The 26,899-nt window shown below is 42.8% G+C and overlaps 1 protein-coding gene across 1 annotated transcript in view; it reads right to left on the bottom strand.

The window, feature by feature from the left end:
- Positions 1 to 26,899, bottom strand: part of MED24 (mediator complex subunit 24) — a 91,829-nt gene that overhangs the window by 59,248 nt on the left and 5,682 nt on the right. Inside the window, exons 2-3 of the mRNA XM_053787597.2 lie at positions 13,320 to 13,515; positions 12,006 to 12,131 (exon numbers count right to left, since the gene is read on the bottom strand). Coding sequence (XP_053643572.1) covers positions 12,006 to 12,131; positions 13,320 to 13,430 — 237 coding nt within the window. The 5' untranslated portion in view covers positions 13,431 to 13,515. The remainder of the gene's footprint in view (positions 1 to 12,005; positions 12,132 to 13,319; positions 13,516 to 26,899) is intronic.

Below are 26,899 nucleotides of genomic sequence, written 5' to 3'. Positions count from 1 at the left end.
TTTACTGCATATAAAAATGCCTGTAGCTCCTCATGCTAAAAGGGCTTTTAAATATCTAAGTACCTGTACACACTTCTTTATATAGATACACTATACACAGATTTCAACTGAAGAAGTATATAATTTAAAGATAAGTCACATTAATGAATGATGTGCCATAACATATCACAACTGTGTTTCAAAAACATATACTGTACTACAAATAATTCATCCTCCATAAGCCATGCGTGTCGTAGGAGGCAACTAGACGCCAGGAGCAATGGACTAGTAACCCCTTCTGCTGTATAAATTACTAAAATGAAGAACTTTATCAAATTGGGATGTTTGAATGTGTGTGGATATAGTGCAGATGATAAGAAAGAATTGATTGCAAAGGTTATGAATGAAAGGAAGTTGGATGTCCTAGCCCTAAGCGAAACAAAGCTGAAGGCGGTAGAGGAGTTTCAGTGGGGTGAAATATGTAAACGGGAGTATCTGAGAGAGTTAGAGCTAAGGAAGGGGTAGCAATAATGTTAAAGGATCAGTTATGGAAAGAGAAGACGGAATATAAATGTATAAATTCAAGGATTATGTGGATTAAAATAAGGGTCAGATGTGAAAAGTGGGTCATAATAAGTGTGTATGCACCTGGAGAGAGGAGTGTAGAGGAGAGAGAGAGAGAGAGATTTTGAGAGATGTTAAGCGAGTGTGTAGAAACTTTTGAGCCAAGTGAAAAAGTAATTGTGGTAGGGGACCAAAATGCTAAAGTAGGAGAAGCATTTAGAGAGGGTGTGGTAGGTAAGTTTGGGGTGCCAGGTGTAAATGATAATGGGGAGCATATAACTGAGCTCTGTATAGAAAGGGGTTGGGTTATAGGTAACACATATTTTAAGAAAAGAGAATAAATAAGTAAACAAGATATGACGTAGGGCAAAATGACATTAGTTTGTTGGACTACATATTGGTAGATAAAAATTGTTGGGCAGACTTTAGGATGTACATGTTTATAGAGGGGCCACAGATATATCAGACCACTTTATAGTTGTAGCTACAGTGAGAGTAAAAGGTAGATGGGATACAAGGAAAATGGAAGCAGCAAGTAAGAGAGAAGTGAAGGTTTATAAACTAAAGGAGGAGGCAGTTAGGGTAAGATATAAACAACTGTTGGGCTAGTGAGAATACAGGCAATGGGGTAGAAGATGTATGGGGTAAGTTTAAGAATATAGTGTTAGAGTGTTCATCAGAAGTTTATGGTTACAATAAAGTGGGTGCAGGATGGAAGAAGAGTGATTGGTGGAATGATGATGTAAAGAGAGTAGTAAGAGAGAACAAGTTAGCATATGAAAGGTTTTTACAAAGTAGAAGTGATGCAAGGAGGGAGGAGTACATGGAGAGAAAAAGAGAGGTTAAAAGAGTGGTAAAGCAATGTAAAAAGAGAGCAAATAAGAGAGTGGGCAAGATGTTACCAACAAATTTTGCTGAAAATAAGAAAAAGTTTTGGAGTGAGATTAAGAAGTTGTGAAAGTCTAGGGAAAGAATGGATTTGTTACTTACAAATAAGAGAGGAGAGTTATTAAGTGGAGAATAAGAGGTATTGGGAAGATGGAGAGAATATTATGAGGAATTGTTAAATGTTGATGAAGATAAGGATGCTGTGATTTCATCTACAGGGCAAGGAGGAATAACATATTATAGGAGTGAGGAAGAATCAGTTGTGAGTGTGGGGAAAGTGTGTGGGGAAATGAGTAGAATGAAATGGGGTAAAGCAGCTGGGATTGATGGGATAAAGATTGAAATGTTAAAAGCAGGTGGGAATATAGTTCTGGAGTGGTTATTGTTTTTATTTAATAATTGTAAGGAAGGTGGTAAGGTACCTAGGGACTGGAAGAGAGCATGCGTAGTTCCTTTGTATAAAGGCAACAGGGACAAAAGAGAGAGTAAATATTATATGGGAATAAGAGTTGAGGGTGTGATAATGGGCATGATAAAAGAGAAAAAGGTAGCTTATGAGAGGTATTTACAAAGCAGAAGTGTTATAAGAAGAGTAGAGTATATGGAGAGTAAAAGAAAGGTGAAGAGACTGGGGAGAGAGTGCAAAACAAGAGCAGATGATAGAGTGGGAGAGGCACTGTCAAGAAATTTTAATGAAAATAAGAAAAAATTCTGGAGTGAGTTAAACAAGTTAAGAAAGCCTAGGGAACAAATGGATTTGTCAGTTAAAAACAGAGTAGGGGAGTTAGTAGATGGGGAGATGGAGGTATTGGGTAGATGGCGAGAATATTTTGAGGAACTTTTAAATGTCGACGAAGAAAGGGAGGCGGTAATTTCAAGCACTGGCCAGGGAGGTATACCGTCTTTTAGAAGTGAAGAAGAGCAGGATGTGAGTGTGGGGGAGGTGCGTGAGGCATTACGTAGAATGAAAGGGGGTAAAGCAGCTGGAACTGATGGGATCATGACAGAAATGTTAAAAGCAGGGGGGACATAATGTTGGAGTGGTTGGTATTTTTGTTTAATAAATGCATGAGAGGGGAAGGTACCTAGGGATTGGCAGAGATCATGTATTTTTTTTTTTTTTTCAACAAGTTGGCCGTCTCCCACCGAGGCAGGGTGACCCAAAAAAAGAAAGAAAATCCCCAAAAAGAAAATACTTTCATCATCATTCAACACTTTCACCACACTCACACATTATCACTGTTTTTGCAGAGGTGCTCAGAATACAACAGTTTAGAAGCATATACGTATAAAGATACACAACATATCCCTCCAAACTGTAGTAGTAGTAGTAGTAGTAGGTTGGTAGACAGCAACCACCCAGGGAGGTACTACCGTCCTGCCAAGTGAGTGTAAAACGAAAGCCTGTAATTGTTTTACTTGATGGTAGGATTTGCTGGTGTCTTTTGTCTGTCTCATAAATATGCAAGATTACAGGCATGCCTTGCTACTTCTACTTACACTTAGGTCACACTACACATACATGTACACGTTTATTTATACACACTCATCTGAGTTTTCTTTGATTTTATCTTAATAGTTCTTGGTCTTATTACTTTTCCTTTTATATCCATGGGGAAGTGGAATAAGAATCTTTCCTCCGTAAGCCATGCGTGTTGTAAAAGTCAACTAAAATGCCGGGAACAATGGGCTAGTAACCCCTTTTCCTGTAAAGATTACTAAAAAGAATAAGAAGAGATCATGTATAGTTCCTTTATATAAAGGGATGGGGGACAAAAGAGACTGTAAAAATTATAGAGGAATAAGTTTACTGAGTATACCAGGAAAAGTGTACAGTAGGGTTATTATTGAAAGAATTAGAGGTAAGACAGAATGTAGAATTGCGGATGAGCAAGGAGGTTTTAGAGTGGGTAGGGGATGTGTAGATCAAGTGTTTACATTGAAGCATATATGTGAACAGTATTTAGATAAAGGTTGGGAAGTTTTTATTGCATTTATGGATTTAGAAAAGGCATATGATAGAGTGGATAGGGGAGCAATGTGGCAGATGTTGCAAGTATATGGAATAGGTGGTAAGTTACTAAATGCTCTAAAGAGTTTTTATGAGGATAGTGAGGCTCAGGTTAGGGTGTGAGGAAGAGAGGGAGACTTCCCGGTAAAAGTAGGTCTTAGACAGGGATGTGTAATGTCACCATGGTTAATATATTTATAGATGGGGTTGTAAAAGAAGTAAATGCTAGGGTGTTCAAGAGAGGGGTGGGATTAAATTATGGGGAATTAAATACAAAATGGGAAGTGACACAGTTACTTTTTGCTGATGATACTGTGCTTATGGGAGATTCTAAAGAAAAATTGCAAAGGTTAGTGGATGAATTTGAGAGTTTGTGTAAAGGTAGAAAGTTGAAAGTGAACGTAGAAAAGAGTAAGGTGATGAGGGCATCAAATGATTTCGATAAAGGAAAACTGGATATCAATTTGGGGAGGAGGAGTATGGAAGAAGTGAATGTTTTCAGATATTTGGGAGTTGACATGTCAGCGGATGGATTTATGAAGGATGAGGTTAATCATAGAATTGATGAAGAAAAAAAGGCGAGTGGTGCATTGAGGTATATGTGGAGGCAAAAAATGTTATCTATGGAGGCAAAGAAGGGAATGTATGAAAGTATAGTAGTACCAACACTCTTATATGGGTGTGAAGCTTGGGTTGTAAATACAGTGGACCCCCGCATACCGGTGGCATCACATAACGTTAAATCCGCATACCGTTACATTTTATCGCCAAGATTTTGCCTCGCATACCACTAAAAAACGCGCTCAACGCTGTTCATCCGAGACGCGTCTAATGTGTGCCCTTAGCCAGCCTCACATGTTCCGCCGGTGGCATTGTTTACCAGCCAGCCTCCGCGGTAACATCCAAGCATACAATCAGAACATTTCGTATTATTACAGTGTTTCTGGTGATTTTATCTGCAAAATAAGTGACCATGGGCCCCAAGAAAGCTTCTAGTGCCAACCCTACAGCAATAAGGGTGAGAATTACTATAGAGATGAAGAAAGAGATCATTGATAAGTATGAAAGTGGAGTGCGTGTCTCCGAGCTGGCCAGGTTGTATAGTAAACCCCAATCAACCATCGCTACTATTGTGGGCAACAAAAAGGCAATCAAGGAAGCTGTTCTTGCCAAAGGTTTAACTGTGTTTTCGAAACAGAGATCGCAAGTGATGGAAGATGTTGAGAGACTCTTATTGGTGTGGATAAATGAGAAACAGATAGCAGGAGATAGCATCTCTCAAGTGATCATAAGTGAAAAGGCTAGGAAGTTGCATCAGGATTTAATTAAAAAAATGCCTGCAACTAGTGATGATGTTAGTGAATTTAAGGCCAGCAAAGGTTGGTTTGAGAGATTTAAGAGGCGTAGTGGCATACATAGTGTGATAAGGCATGGTGAGGCTGCCAGTTCGGACCACAAAGCAGCTGAAAAATATGTGCAGGAATTCAAGGAGTACATAGAAACTGAAGGACTGAAACCTGAACAAGTGTTTAATTGTGATGAAACAGGCCTGTTTTGGAAGAAAATGCCAAGCAGGACCTACATTACTCAAGAGGAAAAGGCACTCCCAGGACATAAGCCTATGAAAGACAGGTTTACTCTGTTGATGTGTTCCAATGCTACTGGTGATTGCAAAGTGAAGCTTTTATTAGTGTATCACTCTGAAACTCCCAGACCGTTCAGGCAAAAGAATGTCCTCAATGAAAATTTGTGTGTGCTGTGGAGGGCAAACAGTAAGGCATGGGTCACTAGGGACTTTTTCTATGACTGGTTACACCATGCATTTGCCCCCAATGTGAAAGATTACCTAACTGAAAAGAAATTAGAACTTAAGTGCCTCCTGGTGTTAGACAATGCCCCTGGTCATCCTACAGACGTGGCAGAGCGACTTTATGGGGACATGAAATTCATTAAGGTGAAGTTTTTGCCTCCTAATACCACTCCTCTCCTGCAGCCCATGTACCAGCAGGTTATTGCAAACTTCAAAAAACTGTACACATAAGCTCTGTTTGAAAGGTGCTTTGTAGTGACCTCAGAAACTCAACTGACTCTAAGAGACTTTTGGAGAGATCACTTTAATATCCTCAAATGTGTAAACCTTATAGGTAAGGCTTGGGAGGGAGTGACTAAGAGGACCTTGAACTCTGCTTGGAAGAAACTGTGGCCAGAATGTGTAGACCAAAGGGATTTTGAAGGGTTTCAGGCTAACCCTGAGAATCCTATGCCAGTTGAGGAATCCATTATGGCATTGGGAAAGTCCTTGGGGTTGGAGGTTAGTGGGGATGATGCGGAAGAGTTGGTGGAGGAGGACAATGAAGAATTAACCACTGATGAGCTGATAGATCAACTTCAACAGCAAGAGGCCAGACCTGAGGAAACTGGTTTGAAGGAGGGGAGAGAGAAATTGAAGAAATTGCCTACTACAAAGATTAAGGAAATCTGTGCAAAGTGGCTTGAAGTGCAAACCTTCATGGATGAAAATCACCCTCACACAGCTATTGCAAGCCGTGCTGGTGACTATTACACTGACAATGTTGTGAAACACTTTAGGGAAGTCATAAAGGAACAAGAGGTACAGGCCACTATGGACAGATATGTTGTGCGACAGAAGTCCAGTGACTCTCAAGCTGGCCCTAGTGGCATTAAAAGAAGAAGGGAAGAAACCCCAGAAAAGGACTTGACACCTCAAGTCTTAATGGAAGGGGATTCCCCTTCTAAACACTAACACTCTCTCCTCCTCCCATCCCATCAATCATCGCCAGATCTTCAATAAAAGTAAGTGTCATGTAATTGTGCATGCCTTTTTCAGTTTGTGTGTATTAAAATTAATATTTCATGTGGTAAAAAATTTTTTTTTCATACTTTGGGGTGTCTTGCATGGATTAATTTGATTTCCATTATTTCTTACGGGGAAAATTCATTCGCATAACAATAATTTCGTATAACAATGAGCTCTCTTGCACGGATTAATATCGCTATGCGGGGGTCCACTGTACTGCAGTAAGGAGGCAGTTGGAGGCAGTGGAGATGTCCTGTCTAAGGGCAATGTGTGGTATAAATACTGTATTGTGCAGAAAATTCGGAGTGTGGAAATTAGGAGAAGGTGTGAAGTTAATAAAAGTATTACTCAGAGGGCTGAAGAGGGTTTGTTGAGGTGGTTTGGTCATTTAGAGAGAACGGATCAAAGTAGAATGACATGGAGAGCATATAAATCTGTATTAGAAGGAAGGCGGGGTATGGGTCGTCCTCGAAAGGGTTGGAGGGAGGGGGTAAAGGAGGTTTCGTGGGCAAGGGGCTTGGACTTCCAGCAAGCGTGTGTGAGTGTGTTAGATAGGAGTGAATGGAGACGAATGGTATTTGGGACCTGAATGGAGCTGGGTAACGTTATTTTATACAGTGGTGATCGTCGTACTAGTACGTCTTACGCGTAGGGGGTACCTGACGAGCTGTTGCATAATGAGTGTGCAGTGCTGGGTATTCTAGTTTTCTTGGTCTCATTTTATAGTGAAGAAATTGAGATGATTTTGACTGGTTTTACAAAGAAAGGTGCCTTGAAATTGAGCTCAAAGTAGCAGAAATGTTCGATTTTTACCAAACTTCAAAAGTAAACAAATCGTGCCAAGCGTGCAATACACGTCAACTGGTGAGTCTAATATTCTTTCACAAGTGCACCAATAATATTTATACCATTTTTTACACTAATGCAGTAGTCTGCATAACAGTAAATCTTATATTTTTTGTGAAAATAAAAATTCAAAGTGGAAACCAAAAGAATATAAGAGGGGCCTTGAGACATGACTAATGACTACAGGAAATGTCATTTTAGTGCCAGGAATGTCTTTCTTGTTTATACAGTGGACCCTATTAATCTAGCGATGGCTGGATAGTTGAATTTTTGATTAACGATAAATCTGACTAGTGATACATCGCCGATTAAACTCAAAAATTCCGTAAGTTTTCTATTTGCCTCACCCTCAAAGGGTTAACTACTTTGATTAACGATAGCGCTTAAAAACCCGACCAGCGCTATTCGTTCCGTACCATACGCGTCCACTTTGGCCTGAGCGCGCCTCACTTGTCCCTTGGGTGTCAGTGTTTACAAGCCAGCCAGCCACCGCAGTCACTTCCAAACATACAACAACTGGAACATTTCATATTATCACAGCCTTTGTAGTGATTGCACCTGCAAAATAAGTCACCATGGGCCCCAAGAAAGCTTCTAGTGCCAGCCCTACAGCAAAAAGGGTGAGAATTACTATGGAGATGAAGAAAGAGATCATTACTCAAGAAATCGTAATGACACGATTGCAAACAAACCATACCCCCGGCTGGGATTGAACCCGCGGTCATAGAGTCTCAAAACTCCAGCCCGTCGCGTTAGCCACGGGCTGGTGTAGAAATATACCTAGTTGGATGAATCTTATTGTGGCTAGCTGGTCTAGTGGCTAACGCGACGGGCTGGAGTTTTGAGACTCTATGACCGCGGGTTCAATCCCGGCCGGGGGTATGGTTTTAAAGAGATCATTGCTAAGTATGAAAGTGGAGTGCGTGTCTCTGAGCTGGTCAGGTTGTATAATAAACCCCAATCAACCATCGCTACTATTGTGGGTAAGAAAACGGCAATCAAGGAAGCTGTTCTTGCCAAAGGTGCAGCTGCTGCTGCACCACAGTCAGCTGCTGTTGTTGCTGCACCACCATCAGCTGTATTACTCGAAGATGTGGAGAGAGTGTTGTTGGTGTGGCTTAACGTGAAACAATTACCGAGAAACGATTAACCCCGGAGGGTTAGCCACCCAGCATAACCCAAGAAAGTCAGTGCATCATCGAGGACTGTCTAACTTATTTCCATTGGGGGTCCTTAATCTTGTCCCCCAGGATGCGACCCACAACAGTTGACTAACACCCAGGTGAACAGGAAAAAATGCCTGGAACTACTGCTCATATTGGTGAGGTTAGTGGGGAGGATGTGGAAGAGTTGGTGGAGGAGGGCAATGAAGAACAAACCACTGATGAGCTGCTAGATCATCTTCAACAGTAAGAGGCCACATCTGAGGAAACTGCTTCGGAGGAGGGGAGAGAGAAATTGAAGAAGTTGCCTACTTCAAAGATTAAGGAAATGTGTGCAATGTGGCTTAAATTGCAAACCTTTTTTGATGAAAATCACCCTCACACAGCTATTGCAAGCCATGCTGGTGACTATTACACTGACAATGTTGTGAAACACTTTAGGATAAAGGAACGAGAGGTACAGGCCTCTATGGACAGATATGTTGTGCGACAGAAGTCCAGTGACTCTGAAGCTGGTCCTAGTGGCATTAAAAGAACAAAGGAAGTAACCCCAGAAAAAGACTTGCTGCCTCAAGTGCTAATGAAAGGGGATTCCCCTTCTAAACACTAAGACTCTCTCCTCCCATCCCATCAATCATCACCAGATCTTCAATAAAGGTAAGTGTCATGTAACTGTGCATGTCTTCTTCAATTTGTGTGTATTAAAATTAATATTTCATGTGGTAAAATTTTTTTTTTTCAATACTTTGGGGTGTCTTGCACGGATTAATTTGATTTCCATTATTTCTTATGGGGAAAATTAACTTGACTACCGATTATTTTGATTAACGATGAGCTCTCAGGAAAGGATTAATATCGCTGGTTGAGGGTCCACTGTATAGCCGGACTTCAGTCCTGGAAATGGGAAGTACAATGCCAGCACTTTAAAGGAGGGGTTTAGGATATTGGCAGTTTGGAGGGATATGTTGTGTATCTTTATACATATATACTTCTAAACTGTTGTATTCTGAGCACCTCTGCAAAAACAGTGATTATGTGTGAGTGAGGTGAAAGTGTTGAATGATGATGAAAGTATTTTCTTTTTGGGGATTTTCTTTCTTTTTAGGTCACTCTGCCTCGGTGGGAGACGGCCGAATTGTTGAAAAAAAAAAAAGACTGTTGAGTTATATGTAGTAGGTTGGTAGACAGCAACCACCCAGGGAGGTACTACCATCCTGCCAAGTGAGTGTAAAACGGAAGCCTGTAATTGTTTTACATGATGGTAGGATTGCTGGTGTCTTTTTTTTTTGTCTCGTACACATGCAAGAAATGTATGAGAGTATAGCTATATCAATGCTCTTGTATGGGTGTGAGGCATGGGCTGTGAATGTTGCAACAAGGAGAAGGCTGGAGGCAGTGGAGATGTCATGTCTGAGGGCAATGTGTGGTATGAATATAATGCAGAGAATCCCTAGTTTGGAGATTTGGAGGAGGTGTGGGATTACCAAAACTATTATCCAGAGGGCTGATGAGGGGGTTATTGAGATGGTTTGGACATGTAGAGAGGATGGAATGTAATAGAATGACTTCGAGAGTGTACAAATCTGTAGTGGATTGAGACACTTATGCAGCATATGGAAATCTTTATTCAAGATTTCCATATGCTGCATAAGTGTCTCAATCTTCAACTTGTCAGTTTTTCAAACCATTCATCACAAATCTGTAGTGGAGGGAAGGTACAAATCTGTAGTGGATTGAGACACTTATGCAGGGGTAGGGGTCAACTGTTTTTCAAACCATTCATCACAAATCTGTAGTGGAGGGAAGGCGGGGTAGGGGTCTGCCTAGGAAAGGTTGAAGGGAGGGGGTAAAGGAGGCTTTGTGTGTGAGGGGCTTGGACTTCCATCAAGTATGCATGAGCATGTTAGACAGGAGTGAATGGAGACAAATGGTTTTTAGGACTTGATGTGCTGTTGAATTGTGAGCAAAGTAACATTTATGAAGGGATTCAGTGAAACTGGCAGACCGGACTTGAGTCCTGGAGATGGGAAATATAGTGTCTGCACTCTGAAGGAGGGGTGTTAATGTTGCAGTTTTATAACTGTAGTGTAGGCATGCCTCTGGCAAGACAGTGGAGTGAATGATGAATGAGTGGGATTAATTGTAAAGGACCTGCCTAGTATGGGCAAACAGGCCTGCTGCAGTGTTCCTCCTTTCTTATGTTCTTATGTAAGTTTTTCTTTTTCGGGTCACCCAGCCTTGGTGGGAAACGGCTGATATGTTAATAAAAAATAAATAAACAGTACATGTATACTGAAGTAAACTGCCTTAGACATATCCTATAAAAAGATGTCAATTCAACTGATATCTCTTGTATAAGAACTGCCAAACATCATTAACCTTTACGCTTTTTATCATATTAATCTACGGTCCTGTATGATCTGTTTATCATGCAAATCAAAAGTAGTACTGTATTAAATTTTTGCAGGTTTAAACAAAACATATAATTTATATTAGGAAATCATCTTAGGCTTTAGGTGCCACATTTATATCCAGTAAAAAAATAACTGCACTTTGCAACCCCTATACCTGGAGTATACCTGGAGAGGGTTTCGGGGGTCAACGCCCCTGCGGCCCGGTGTGAGACCAGGCCTCCTGGTAGATCAGGGTCTCATCAATCAGGCTGTTACTGCTGGCTGCACACAAACTGACGTATCAACCACAACCCAGCTGGTCAGGTACTGACTTTAGGTGCCTGTCCAGCACCTCCTTGAAGACAGCCAGGGGTCCATTGGAAATCCTCCTTATGTATGCTGGGAGGCAGCTGAACAGTCTTGGGCCCTTGACCCTTATTGTATTGTCTCTCAGTGTACTCGTGGCACCCCTGCTTTTCACTGGGAGAATGATGCATCTCCTGCCAAGTCTTGCTATCATAGAGAGTGATTTCCGTGTGCAAGTTTGGTACTAATCCCTCTAGGATTTTCCAAATGTATATTATCATGCATCTTTCTCACCTGTGTTCCAGGGAATACAAATCAAGGGACTTCAACTATTCCCAGTAATTTAGGTGCCCTATTGTACTTATGTGTGCAGTGAAAGTTCTTTGTACACTCTCCAGGTCAGCAATTTTGCCTGCCTTGAAGGGGCAGTTAGTGTACAGCAGTATTCTAGCCTAGAGAGAACAAGTGATTTGAAGAGAATCACCATGGGCTGGGCATCCCTAGTCTGGAAGGTTCTCATTATCCATCCTATCATTTTTCTAGCCCATGCGGTAGATACGTTGTTGAGGTTTTTGAAGGTGAAATCCTCTGACATTATCACTCGCAGGACCTTCACATTACTTTTTTGCCCTATTTTATGGTAGAATTTGTTGTATACCCTGATATAGTTTTAATTTCCTCAAATTTTCCATATCTGAGGAGTTGAAATTTCTCTTCATTGAGCTTCATATTGTTTTGAGTGGCCCATTCAAAGATTTGGTTGATGTCTGCTTGGAGCTGTGGTGTTTTCGATGGAGGACACTCATGGTAGTTCGAATGTCATCTACAAATACATGTTGATAAAGTCAAATTTTGCAATATTTTGGTCAATAAGACCCAAAAAAGGTGAAATTAAGTTTAATTTTACAGAAATCTGAGCAATAGATAAATTAGAATCAAAATGTTATTCTGGCTAAACTGCCAAAGGTTTCACAAATAAAATGACATTCAATATGAAAGAAAACTGACATTAAATCACAAATATGAAGTCTACCAACCTGAGAACTGAGTGAATGTCTGAGGTAGGAGAGAATGAGATTATTTGGCAGGGGTCCCATGAGAGCCTGTTGCAAAATGTAATCGGCTAAGTGGTAGATGTCACCACTCACAGCTCTTGGTAACACCTGAAATATTTACCATTAAAAATAAACATCAATGAATGCTTCATTTTATTTACAATACTGTACTTTATTCCATCAGCATCTGCAAGATCCATTCTGCATCTTGGCAGTCTGGGTCCCTGTACCAAGACAGTATGTCTAGCATTTGGTCCCTGTACCAAGACATAGTATGTCTAGCATTTTGTCTCAAGCCGATTGTGGTACAAATGGTTCATCTGATGAATGTAATAAAAACAATACTTCAATACTTCAGAACAGAGTTTATATAAATGGTTTTAGAAAATGAAAATGAGACACTTTTGCAACATTTGGGTATCTGTACTGGACTGAAGAAACCATGCTGGAAAAACATTTCCAGAATAGATACCCAAATGCTGCACAAATGTTTCATTTATCAGTTTCACAGCAGAGATGCACATACAGTAAACTCTCCATATAAAAGATTAATAGGAATGCAGGTGGCCAGTAATGGCAATTGTAGAAGATAGGGAAAAAGATTGTTTAGCCATGATTTTAGGAATACTGGACAATTGAGTAACCAACAGACTTTGTCCATTCTTCCGTATCAATAGACCCAGAGGATTTTGTTCCTTATTTCCAAAGTCTGTTATATAGAGGGTTTACTGTACATCAACAGATAAGGTCAGCAGGAAAGAGAAAATTAGTAACCAAAGTGGGAATGTAGACAACAACAAAAATCTGTAGTAGACAGCATTAGCACTAAAAGCAACAGCATTAGCTTTAAATTGAAGGGCCAACAAATCAAGCAATGCAGGGTGTGAAAGGACAGCCTGAAAATAAAAAGCAATACACTGAGATAATGTAATCATGACAATCAGGCAAGATGTTCTGGACAGTTACTACAGTCTGGCAAACCTTGCAAAGCATAGCAACAGATGAACATGAAATGTAACAAAATATTTAAGTCACAGACATGGGCACCAACCTCACGGACACCATACGGCAATATTATAAACAAGCTGCAGATGCACAGTCACTTATGGATAACTAACAATAGGTCATAAAACACAAACAAAGGATTCGCAAATTCATCAATACTGAAAACTTACAGTATTGCAGTTCCTTATGATATACCTAATATATTTGACTATTAATATCTCATTCAAATAATTTTAATTAATTGAATGTAATTCACCTAGAAATACAAATTAGCAAAATGTTTCTTCTTACAGTTTTGATATGAATTCCCCACTGCAGATCCGACCAGCGTTCCCGCCAAGCTCGTATTAGCAGTGAGCGAATGGTACCAGCTTTGCTGCTGGTTACTGGTTCAAGAACCATTTTGAAAAACCTAGTATGGCTAACTGAGTAAATGTTGCATGTAGCCAATGTCAGTTTTCCAGATTACAGTAACAGTTGATCTAATCTGGAATAAAAAAAAAAAAGTCTCAAATAATGTACAGCACAATACAATACTGTATTAATAATTAAATTCATTACGTACATCCAAAATTAGAAATAAACTACCTAGCACATGCTGTACTTAACAATTGCTGAATTTCTTTAATTATATGATATTTTAACCCTTTGACTGTCGCAACCCCCAATCCTGAGGTGTCTCCTGGTGTCGCAAAATTTAAAAAAAAAAAAAATTATTTTTTCTTATGAAATGATAGAGAATCTTTTCCCGATTGTAATGACACCAAAAAAACGAAATTTGATGGAAAACTGACGGAATTATGCTCTCGCGAAGTTAGCGACCTCGGCGCTGTTTACAAATCGGCGATTTCGCCCACTTTGAGCCCTATTTTCGGCTAATTCCATTGTTCCAGTCGCCCAAACTCATAGCTATTTCTTTAGAACTTCATTTTTTCTATCGATTGAATACAAGAAACTGCCCATTTACTGATTTCAACTACCTAATAATGTGGTCAGAAATTTGCAATTTGGCCAATTTCACGAAAACTAAAAAATATGACAATTTCAAAATAAGGTCCAGAATGAACAATGCAGACATTCCTGGCTCTAAAATAACATTTTCTTTGTTCATCAGTCACGTCTCCAGGCCCTTCTGATATTACTCTTGAATTTTTATTCAAACAAAAAATATTAGACTTACTATTATGCAGACTACTGCAATGCTGTAATAACTGTATAAATAACATCAACCCATTCATGACTGCATATTAGAATGGCTAGTTGGACATTTATTGGACAATGGCATCATTTGTTTACTTTTGAACATTGGCAAAAATCAAACATTTCCCCTACTTTGAGCTCCATTTCTAGGTTCTTTTTATAGTAAAATCAATCAAAATCACCTCTATTTCTGTAATATGTTTTCCATTCTATCAAATGAGACCAAGAAAACGAGAATACAACCATAAATACTATACGAAAATAGACCACAAAGTCGGCATTTTAATTAAAAAAAACGGTCGGAGTTTTTTTTTCTCATTATGCACTGCGTGCTCCAGGATTTTTTTTATATGCTGCACACTGACCACACAGACCCATTCTCTCACATGTGGGCCTACCAGCTTTCTCCTGCTTGATTTGAAGCCGCTAGAATTTATGAGTATATATACGTCAAACATGGCACCTCGTAAAACGTATATATACGGCCGCGACAGTCAAAGGGTTAATCGTGTTTCATTTCATTTAAAAAATAAATATATATATTTGCAGTTCGAAGGAGCATCTGAACTGTAGCATCTGCACAACTCCAGCAAGACAGTGATAAAATAAATGATGGTGAAAGTGTTTCTTTTTAGTTCGTATTTGTGTGTGTGCATGTGCACACACACACACACACACACACACACACACACACACACACACACACACACACGTACACACACACATATATATTATATATATATATATTATATATATATATTATATATATATTATATATATATATATATATATATATATATATATATATATATATATATATATATATATATATATATATATATATATATATATAAGCAGAGGTGGTGGCAGCAGTAGGCCTGAGGAAGTAGCGCCGCCATAACAGGTTGGGTGTCATCACAAATAAGAAGTGTACTTACCAAAAGTGAAGTGTAAATTATAAAAGTAGCAGTATACAAGTGATAAGTGTGGTAAATGAGGACTCAAAAGGGCAACGAGAAAAGAATAGCTGAAGAAGTCAGCGGCGGAAGGGCGAGGTGCACGAGTCATCGTACAGCGAGCATCATACAGCGAGCATCGTACATCAGGCATCTGGATGGACGTCCCCTCTGAGGAGTAACGTACAAATCACCTGTTTGTGGTTGGCGGGAAGTTTTGAGTGGTAGAGCCGGCCCTACGATCACTGGTAGCTGGCTATCACAAACCCTGCTCCAGAGCGATTATCATAAACACAACACCTAGCAGTAGTAGGAAGATAAAATTTGTAGGAGCAAGGAATAGGCAGGAGTTTCGAGAGATAATGTTTTAGGACACAAAGACAGTACAATCTGAGAAGCAAGTATTGGGTACACATGTAGTAAAAGGTAGTACATAACTGGGTGAAAGAATGATTTGTTAACACACGCTAGTATTATAATTATTAGCATTACTCTCAGTGTTAATGGTATCTTATTAGTATTACGGATACACAGAGGTGAATTGTATTTCTGGGACATATAAACAACTGACGTGCTCACACACACGCGCGCGCACACACATACACTCGGGGCCAGGAGCTGAGTCTCGACCCCTGAAACCACAACTAGGTGAGTACACACAGCTGATCCTTGGAATTTGACCGCCGCCCCTCACCCCCCACCCCCCCCCCCCCCCCCCACACCTTTCCCTCCCCCACAGACCTTTCCCCTCCCCCGCTCTTGCCTTCACTCCCTCTTCCCTCCTATCTTTCCCTCTCCCCCTCCCTCGCGTTTCTCTCTCTCATATCTCTCATAGCCTTTTTCCTTCCCCTTCCCCCTACTCTCTCTCTCTCTCTCTCCTTCCCCTACTCTCTCTCTCTCTCTCTCCTCACTAACTCTCTCTCTCTCTCTCCTCTCTCTCTCTCTCACCTCCTTTCTCTCTCTCCCTCTCTCACCCTCCTTTCTCTCTCTCTCTCTCTCCCTCCTTTCTCTCTCTCCCACCCCTCCTCTCTCTCTCTCACCCTCCTCTCTCCCTCCTCTCTCTCTCTCACCTCCTCTCTCTCTCTCTCTCTCACCCTCCTTTCTCTACCCTCACCCTCCTTTCTCTACCCTCACCCCTCCTTTCCTTCTCTCTCACCCTCCTTTCTCTCCCTCCTTTCTCTCTCACCCACCCTCCTCCTCTCTCTCTCTCACCCTCCTTTCTCTCTCTCTCACCCTCCTTTCTCCCTCCTTTCTCTCTCCCACCCTCCTCTCCCCTCCTCTCTCTCTCTCTTCCTCCTCTCTCTCCCCTCCTCTCTCTCTCTCTCTCACCCTCCCCTCCTCTCCCTCCTTTCTCTCTCTCTCTCTCACCCTCCTTTCCCTCTCTCTCTCTCTCTCTCTCACTCACTCCTGTCTCTCTCTCTCTCTCTCTCACCCTCCTTTCTCTCTCTCTCTCTCACCCTCCTCTCTCTCTCACCCTCCTTTCTCTCTCTCGCTCTCTCTCTCTCTCTCACCTCCCCCTCCTCTCTCTCTCCCTCCTTTCTCCCTCTCTCTCTCACCCTCCTTTCTCCCTCTCTCTGTCTCTCTCTCTCACCCTCCTCTCTCTCTCTCTCTCTCTCACCCTCCTTTCTCTCTCTCTCTCTCTCTCTCACCCTCCTTTCTCTCTCTCTCTCTCTCTCTCACCCCTCCTCTCCTCCTTTCTCTCTCTCTCTCTCACGCTCCTTTCTCTCTCTCACTCTCTCTCACCCTCCTCTCTCTCACCCTCCTCTCTCTCTCCCTCCTCTCTCTCTCTCTCTCTCTCTCACGCTCCTTTCTCTCTCTCTCTCTCACCCTCCTTTCTCTCTCTCTCTCTCTCTCTCTCACCCTCCTTTCTCTCTCTCTCTCTCTCTCACCCTCCTCTCTCTCCCCTCCTCTCTCCTCCCTCCTCTCTCTCTCACTCCTCCTCTCTCTCTCTCTCTCTCTCTCATCTCTCTCTCTCTCTCTCCTTTCTCTCTCTCTCTCTCTCTCACCCTCCCTCTCTCTCTCTCTCTCTCTCTCTCTCACCCTCCTTTCTCTCTCTCTCTCTCTCTCTCTCTCCCACCCCTCCTTTACTTATCTCTCTCTCTCTCACCCTCCTTACTCTCTCTCTCTCACCCTCTCTTTCTCTCTCATCTCTCTCCTTTCTCTCTCTCTCTCACCTCCTCCTTTCTCTCTCTCACCCTCCTTTCTCTCTCTCTCACCCTCCTTTCTCTCTCTCTCACTCCTCTCTCTCTCTCTCTCACTCTCTCACCTCCTTTCTCTCTCTCACCTCCTAACTCACCCTCCTCTCTCTCTCTCTCTCTCACCCTCCTTTCTCTCTCTCTCTCACCCTCCTTTCTCTCTCTCTCTCTCTCTCTCTCTCTCTCTCTCTCACCCTCCTTTCTCTCTCTCTCTCTCACCCTCCTTTCTCTCTCTCTCTCTCTCACCCTCCTTTCTCTCTCTCTCTCTCTCTCACCCTCCTTTCTCTCTCTCTCTCTCTCTCTCACCCCTCCCTCCTCCTCCTCTCTCTCTCTCTCACCTCCCTCCTTTCCTCCCTCCTCTCTCACCCTCCTTTCTCCCTCTCTCACACCCCTCCTTTCCTCCTCTCTCTCTCACCCTCTCCCTCTCTCTCTCTCTCTCACCCCTCTCCCTCCCCTCTCTCCTCCCCTCTCTCCACTCTTTCCCCCTCTCCCCCTCTACTCCTTTCTCTCTACATCTCTCTCTCTCCTTGGTCTTATCCTCACCCCCCATACTCTCTCCTCTCCCTCTCAACCCCTTTCCTCTCTCTCTCCTCTCTCCTCTTTCTACTCTCTCTCTCTCTCTCCCTCTTTCTACCCTTTCTCTCTCCCCCTCTCACCCTCTCCCTCCTCTAGCCTTCTGTCTGTGATAAAAAAAAAAAAAAAAAAAAAAAAAGGGTGGCTCTAGAGAACGGAAAACCAGAGATCTGGTAGACGAAACAGGAAGGAAAGACTGGGAGTTAGAGCTCCAAGAAAGGGAGGAAGAGTGGGGAAGGAAGATAGCAGAGCTTGGTAAGAAAATGGAGGAGCAGATAGCTGAAGAGTGCAAGAAGTGGGAAGTACAGGTCTTAGCAGCAGAAGCTAGAATACAGTGCTTAGAAGAGAAACTGCAAAGCCTGAAACAGATTAGAGAGACAAATGACAATTCAGATGTGACATCAGGAAATTCAATGTCAGGCACAGACAAGGGGACAGTAAGCAACAATGGAGACATGCCATACGCGAAGGCCCTATCAGACCTACGTGGGGCCAGGGAAAAGACGAGGAGCACACTAAGATCAAATGACAGGTCCGGAGACAATGAAGGTATGCTATATGCAGAGATTCTAACAGCCAACTGCAGTAGCAAGGGACAGCTGGTCATGAAAGACAGTTCACTGAGAATAGAAGTTTCAGATATGACAGGGACTGAAGGCAAGAACATGTCAATGGAAGGAAATAAAATGCCTCAGAGGAAGCAGATGGAGACTCAGTGGGAGGAGGAAAGGGCGAGGTCAGTTTTTGTGTACGGGCTCCAAGAAGCCAAGGGGGACAACTTTGAAGAAATAAAACAGGAGGAGAAAAAAATGATTGAAGGCATCATGAAAACAATAGGTGAGGGCGATATGACCCAGGTGACAAATTTTCAGAGAATTGGGTGGTTTGCGAGTGGAAGGATACGGGCCTGTCAGAGTAACTTTCAAGGAAGAATCAGTTCGAACCAGGATTCTGCAAGAGAAAGCAAGACTGAGGGACAAAGAGGGGTACCAGAGAGTATACCTCGACCGCGACAGAACACAAGAAGAAAGGACTACACTGAAAGAGAGGGTACAGAGACGCAAGGAGGAACGAGAGGCAATGACGAAAATGAGCAGGGACCCAGACACAGGAGGAAGGGCAAACACACCCCACAGGATCTCCACCAAAAGACTCCAACCGCGACATTCCCAACACAACTGAGCAACCTATACTACAACCCACTCACTGTTCCCTCTGCCGCCAACCCCCATATCACAAACCTCACCCCAACAGCTGTCCCTTATGGGCATTCTGACCCCACCCCCCATCATCACAAACCCCCACCTACACCACAGCCCCATATAGGCCCCCACCAAGGCTCTCGCTCCCCCAACCCCAATATTCTTGCATGACCACAATGATAGAAAAGAAACTGAAAGTTTGGTACACAAACGCGGATGGAATAACGAATAAACATGAGAAGTGGAACGAAAGAATCAATGAAAAATCCCCAGACATCATAACAGTCACAGAAACAAAACTCGCTGAGACAATAACAGACACAATCTTCCCAACGGGATATCAGATCCTGAGGAAAGATAGAAGGAGTAGAGGGGGAGGAGGGGTTGCACTGCTCATAAAACACAGATGGGGATTTGAGGAAATGGAAGGCATGGACATGATTGGAGAAAGAGACTACATTGTAGGTACAATTCAGTCGGAGAACATAAAGTAGTCATTGGAGTGATGTATAACCCACCACAGAACTGCAGGAGGCCAAGAGAGGAGTACGAAGAAAACAACAGGGTGATGGTGGACACACTGGCTGAGGTGGCAAGAAGAGCTCACTCGAGCAGAGCAAAGTTACTGGTAATGGGCGATTTCAACCACAGGGAGATCGACTGGGAAAACCTGGAGCCACATGGGGGTCCCGAAACATGGAGAGCCAAGATGATGGATGTGGTACTTGAAAACCTCATGCATCAACATGTCAGGGACACAACCAGAGAGAGAGGGGAGGATGAGCCAGCAAGACTGGATCTTGTGTTCACCCTGAGCAGTTCAGACATTGAGGACATCACTTACGAGAGGCCCCTTGGAGCTAGTGATCACGTGGTTCTGAGTTTTGATTATATAGTAGAGTTACAAGTGGAGAAGGTAACAGGAACTGAAGGGGACAGGCCAAACTATAAAAGGAAGAACTACACAGGTATGAGAAACTTCCTGCAGGAGGTTCAGTGGGACAGAGAAATGGTAGGAAAATCAGTAAACGAGATGATGGAATATGTGGCAACAAAGTGCAAGGAGGCAGAGGAAAGTTTTGTTCCCAAGGGAAACAGAAATAATAGGAAGACCAAAACGAGTCCTTGGTTTACCCGAAGGTGTAGGGAGGCAAAAACTAAGTGCAACAGAGAATGGAAAAGGTACAGGAGGCATAGGACCCAGGAAAACAAGGAGATTAGTAGAAGAGCCAGAAACGAGTATGCACAGATAAGGAGGGAGGCCCAGCAACAGTATGAAAACGACATAGCATCGAAAGTCAAATCTGACCCGAAACTGCTGTATAGCCACATTAGGAAGAAGACAACAGTCAAGGACCAAGTGATAAGGCTGAGGAAAGAAGGTGGAGAACTCACAAGAAACAATCAAGAGGTATGTGAGGAGCTCAACACGAGATTTAAGGAAGTATTTACAGTAGAGACAGGAAGGACTCTGGGGGGACAGACCAGATGGGGACACCAGCAAGGAATACACCAACAAGTGTTGGACGACATACATACAGATGACAAGGAGGTGAAGAAACTGCTAAGGGACATCGATACCTCAAAGGCAATGGGACCGGACAACATCTCCCCGTGGGTCCTTAGAGAGGGAGCAGATATGTTGTGCGTGCCACTTACCACAATCTTCAACACGTCCCTGGAAACTGGGCAACTACCTGAGGTATGGAAGACGGCAAATGTAGTTCCCATTTTAAAAAAAGGAGACAGAAAAGAGGCACTAAACTATAGACCTGTGTCATTGACGTGTATAGTATGCAAAATTATGGAGAAGATTATCAGGAGGAGAGTGGTGGAGCACCTGGAATGGAACAAGAGTATAAATGCCAACCAGCACGGATTCACAGAAGGCAAATCCTGTGTCACAAACCTTCTGGAGTTTTATGATAAAATAACAGAAGTAAGACACGAGAGAGAGGGGTGGGTTGATTGCATCTTCTTGGACTGCAAGAAGGTCTTTGACACAGTTCCTCACAAGAGATTAGTGCAGAAGCTAGAGCATCAGGCGCATATAACAGGAAGGGCACTGCAATGGATCAGAGAATACCTGACAGGGAGGCAACAACGAGTCATGGTACGTAATGATGTATCACAGTGGGCACCTGTGACGAGCGGGGTCCCACAGGGGTCGGTCCTAGGACCAGTGCTATTTTTGGTATATATGAACAACATGATGGAAGGGTTAGACTCAGAAGTGTCCCTGTTTGCAGATGATGTGAAGTTAATGAGGAGAATTAAATCTGATGAGGACCAGGCAGGACTTCAAAGAGACCTGGACAGACTGGACACCTGGTCCAGCAAATGGCTTCTCGAATTTAATCCTGCCAAATGCAAAGTCATGAAGATAGGGGAAGGGCACAGAAGACCACAGACAGAGTATAGGCTAGGTGGCCAAAGACTGCAAACCTCACTCAAGAAGAAAGATCTTGGGGTGAGTATAACACCGAGCATGTCTCCGGAAGCACACATCAATCAGATAACTGCTGCAGCATATGGGCGCCTGGCAAACCTGAGAACAGCATTCCGATACATTAGTAAGGAATCGTTCAAGACACTGTACACCGTGTATGTCAGGCCCATACTGGAGTATGCAGCACCTGTTTGGAACCCGCACTTGATAAAGCACGTCAAGAAACTAGAGAAAGTACAAAGGTTTGCCACAAGGTTAGTTCCAGAGCTAAGGGGAATGTCCTATGAAGAAAGATTAAGAGAACTCGGCCTGACGACACTGGAGGACAGGAAGGTCAGGGGAGACATGATAACGACATATAAAATACTGCGTGGAATAGACAAGGTGGACAAAGACAGGATGTTCCAGGGAGGGGACACAGAAACAAGAGGCCACAATTGGAAGTTGAAGACACAAATGAGTCAGAGAGATATTAGGAAGTATTTCTTCAGTCATAGAGTTGTAAGGCAGTGGAATAGCCTAGAAAATGACGTAGTGGAGGCAGGAACCATACACAGTTTTAAGACGAGGTTTGATAAAGCTCATGGAGCGGGGAGAGAGAGCGCCCAGTAGCAACCGGTGAAGAGGCGGGGCCAGGAGCTAAGACTCGACCCCTGCAACCACAAATAGGCGAGTACAAATAGGTGAGTACACACGTACACACACACACATACACACGTACACACACACACATACACACGTACACACACACACATACACACGTACACACACACACATACACACGTACACACACATGTACACACACACACATACACACACATACACACAAACATACACACATACACACACACGTACACATACACGTATGCATACACGTACACACACACGTACATGTACACACACACACACGTGCAGATATGCTATGTGTGGCACTTACCACAATCTTCAACACATCACTGGAAAATGGGCAACTACCTGAGGTATGGAAGACGGCAAATGTAGTTCCCATTTTTAAAAAAGGAGACAGAAAAGAGGCACTAAACTATAGAGCTGTGTCACTGACGTGTATAGTATGCAAAGTTATGGAGAAGATTATCAGGAGGAGAGTGGTGGAGCACCTGGAACGGAATGAGAGTATAAACGCCAACCAGCATGGATTCATGGAAGGCAGATCCTGTGTCACAAACCTTCTGTAGTTTTATGATAAAGTAACAGAAGTAAGACACGAGAGTGAGGGGTGGGTTGATTGCATCTTCTTGGACTGCAAGAAGGCCTTTGACACAGTTCCTCACAAGAGATTAGTGCAGAAGCTAGAGGATCAGGCACATATAACAGGAAGGGCACTGCAATGGATTACAGAATACCTCACAGGGAGGCAACAACGAGTCATGGTACGTGATGAGGAATCACAGTGGGCACCAGTGACAAGCGGGGTCCCACAGGGGTCGGTCCTAGGACCAGTGCTATTTTTGGTATATGTGAACGACATGATGGAAGGGTTAGACTCAGAAGTGTCCCTGTTTGCAGATGATGTGAAGTTAATGAGGAGAATTAAATCAGATGAGGATCAGGCAGGACTTCAGAGAGACCTGGACAGACTGGACACCTGGTCCAGCAAATGGCTTCTCAAATTTAACCCTGCCAAATGTAAAGTCATGAAGATCAGGGAAGGGCACAGAAGACGGCAGACTTAGTATAGGCTAGGTGGCCAAAGACTGCAAACCTCGCTCAAGGAGAAAGATCTTGAGCGAGGTTTGCACCGAGCATGTCTCCGGAAGCACACATCAACCAAATAACTGCTGGAGGATATGGGCACCTGGCAAACCTGAGAACAGCATTCCGATACCTTAGTAAGGTACACCGTGTACGTCAGGGGCATACTGGAGTCTGCAGCACCTGTTTGGAACCCACACTTGATCAAGCACATCAAGAAATTAGAGAAAGTGCAAAGGTTTGCGACAAGGTTAGTTCCAGAGCAAATTAACAAATTAACATTAAGATCGACAACACTCTAATTGCCAGGCATAATGAGGGCAAATTCCTAGGCCTATACCTCGACAACAACCTGAACTTCAGCACCCATATCCAACATAACCAAAAAAGTATCCAAAACGGTTGGGATCCTCTCCAAGATACGATACTACGTGCCGCAAACTGCCCTTCTCACACTATACCATTTCACTTATATATCCATACCTCACCTATGCTATATGTGCTTGGGGTTCAACTGCAGCAACACACCTAAAGCCAATAATAACCCAACAAAAAGCCGCAGTAAGAATAATCACTAAATCCCATCCCTGGCAACACACCCCCCCCACTCTTCATAGATCTAAACTTACTCCCTGTTCAGTACATCCACACTTACTACTGTGCAATCTACATCTACAGGACCTTAAATTCCAATATTAACCTTGACCTAAAACGCTTTCTTGATAGTTGCGACAGAACCCACAGGCACAATACCAGACACAAACATCTCTATGACATTCCCCGTGTCCGACTAAACCTTTACAAAAATTCAATGTATGTCAAAGGCCCTAAAATCTGGAACACCCTACCTGAAAATTCTAAAACTGCAGACACATTCATCACCTTCAAAACTACCATCAGAAAACGTCTTATCTCCCTGATACACCCTGTCAACTAATTACACGAATACCACCTGGTGGTTCACACTTACACTCACTCACCCATTTGACCATAAACAGAAATATCAATCTCAATCTCAAAATAATGAATCTTAACTAGTCATAAGTTGGCCTGTGATACTCCAATACTGAAACTATGTATAGTGCCAAAACAAAAGCATTCACATTGCTAAACTCACAAACTAGTATTTAGTCACTTAGCCATAATACCAACTTACCTCATAATTTTGTAATATTTTAAACTTAAGATTTAATTTAAGTCTGCCCGAAATGCCTAACCATGCTAGGTGTTCTAGTGGTACACTCTGTAATTATTATTTTACTACATGTAAACAATACAATAACCAAATTCTGTAAACTCAGCATTGTAATCCTTACAGAGAATAAACTTTGAACTGAATTGAATTGAATTGAGCTAAGGGGAATGTCCTATGAAGAAAGGTTAAGGGAAATCGGCCTGATAAGATAAGATAAGAGAGATAAGATTTCGTTCGGATTTTTAACCCCGGAGGGTTAGCCACCCAGGATAACCCAAGAAAGTCAGTGCGTCATCAAGGACTGTAACTTATTTCCATTGGGGTCCTTAATCTTGTCCCCCAGGATGCGACCCACACCAGTCGACTAACACCCAGGTACCTATTTGCTGCTAGGTGAACAGGACAACAGGTGTAAGGAAACGTGTCGAAATGTTTCCACCCGCCGGGAATCGAACCCGGGCCCTCCGTGTGTGAAGCGGGAGCTTTAGCCACCAGGCCAGGACAGGAGGGTCAGAGAAGACATGATAACGACATATAAAATACTGCGCAGAATAGACAAGGCGGACAAAGACAGGATGTTCCAGGGAGGGGACACAGAAACAAGAGGTCACAATTGGAAGTTGAAGACTCAGATGAATCAAAGGGATGTTAGGAAGTATTTCTTCAGTCATAGGGTTGTCAGGCAGAGGAATAGCCTAGAAAGTGACGTAGTGGAGGCGGGAACCATACATAGTTTTAAGACGAGGTTTGATAAAGCTCATGGAGCAGGGAGAGAGATGACCCAGTAGCAACCAGTGAAGAGGCGGGGCCAGAAGCTAAGACTCGACCCCTGCGACCACAAATAGGTTAGTACAAATAGGTGAGTACACACACGTACACACACACATGCATACACACACATGCATACACACACATACATACACACGTACACAAACCCATGTACACACGTACACAAACCCATGTACACACACACACACACACACACATATACATACACACATTGAAGAAGAGGTATGATAAAGCTTATGAAGCAGGAAGATTCCCCAGTGGGTCATACCCAAAGAGATGGATAAGTTGAAGTAGTAGCCATGAAGAAGGTCATGTAGATGTCCTCTGAACCAAGATTCTATGATGTTGCATCTTGTTGGTATTGTATACCATTCTTGTACAACTTGTCAGACACTGCAACATCATGGAATCTTGGTTCAGAGGACATCTACATGACTTTCTTCATGGCTACTACAACTACAACTTACCCATCTCTTTGGGTATGACCTACTTCCACTTGAGAATCCCACCTACCAGTGACTATGCCCTCGTCTGCTACCCATCCCTCTCCGCCTGACGTTAATATAAGCACCAGCTTCTATGCCTATATACTCTGGACACTTAATGTGTTGTCTCCTACCATGCTAGTGGCACCCCTGCTTTTCAATGGGAGGATGTTGCATCATCTGCAAGTTAGGTAATGATCCCTCTAGGATTTTCCAAGTGTATACAGTGGACCCCCGCATACCGCTGGCATCACATAACGTTAAATCCGTATACCTATATATTTTATCGCTAAGATTTTGCCTCACATACCGCTAAAAAATCCGCTCAACGCTATTCGTCCAATACGCGTCTAATGCGCGACCTGAGCCAGCCTCACATGTTCCGCCGGTGGCATTGTTTACCAGCCAGCCTCCGCGGTAACATCCAAGCATACAATCGGAACATTTCGTATTATTACAGTGTTTTTGGTGATTTTATCTGCAAAATAAGTGACCATGGGCCCCAAGAAAGCTTCTAGTGCCAACCCTACAGGAATAAGGGTGAGAATTACTATAGAGATGAAGAAAGAGATCATTGCTAAGTATGAAAGTGGAGTGCGTGTCTCCGAGCTGGCCAGGTTGTATAGTAAACCCCAATCAACCATCGCTACTATTGTGTCCAACAAAACGGCAATCAAGGAAGCTGTTCTTGCCAAAGGTTCAACTGTGTTTTCGGAACAGAGATCACAAGTGATGGAAGATGTTGAGAGACTCTTATTGGTATGGATAAATGAAAAACAGATAGCAGGAGATAGCATCTCTCAAGTGATCATAAGTGAAAAGGCTAGGAAGTTGCATGAGGATTTAATTAAAAAAATGCCTGCAACTAGTGATGTGAGTGAATTTAAGGCCATCAAAGGTTGGTTTGAGAGATTTAAGAAGCGTAGTGGCATACATAGTGTGATAAGGCATGGTGAGGCTGCCAGTTCGGACCACAAAGCAGCTGAAAAATATGTGCAGGAATTCAAGGAGTACATAGACAGTGAAGGACTGAAACCTGAACAAGTGTTTGTGATGAAACAGGCCTGTTTTGGAAGAAAATGCCAAGCAGGACCTACATTACTCAGGAGGAAAA

Source organism: Cherax quadricarinatus, chromosome 39 (assembly GCF_038502225.1).
Source record: "Cherax quadricarinatus isolate ZL_2023a chromosome 39, ASM3850222v1, whole genome shotgun sequence".
In the NCBI taxonomy this organism is placed as follows: Eukaryota; Metazoa; Arthropoda; class Malacostraca; order Decapoda; family Parastacidae; genus Cherax; species Cherax quadricarinatus.
Note: the sequence above shows the minus strand (reverse complement) of the source record. Positions and strands in the feature narration are given on the sequence as shown.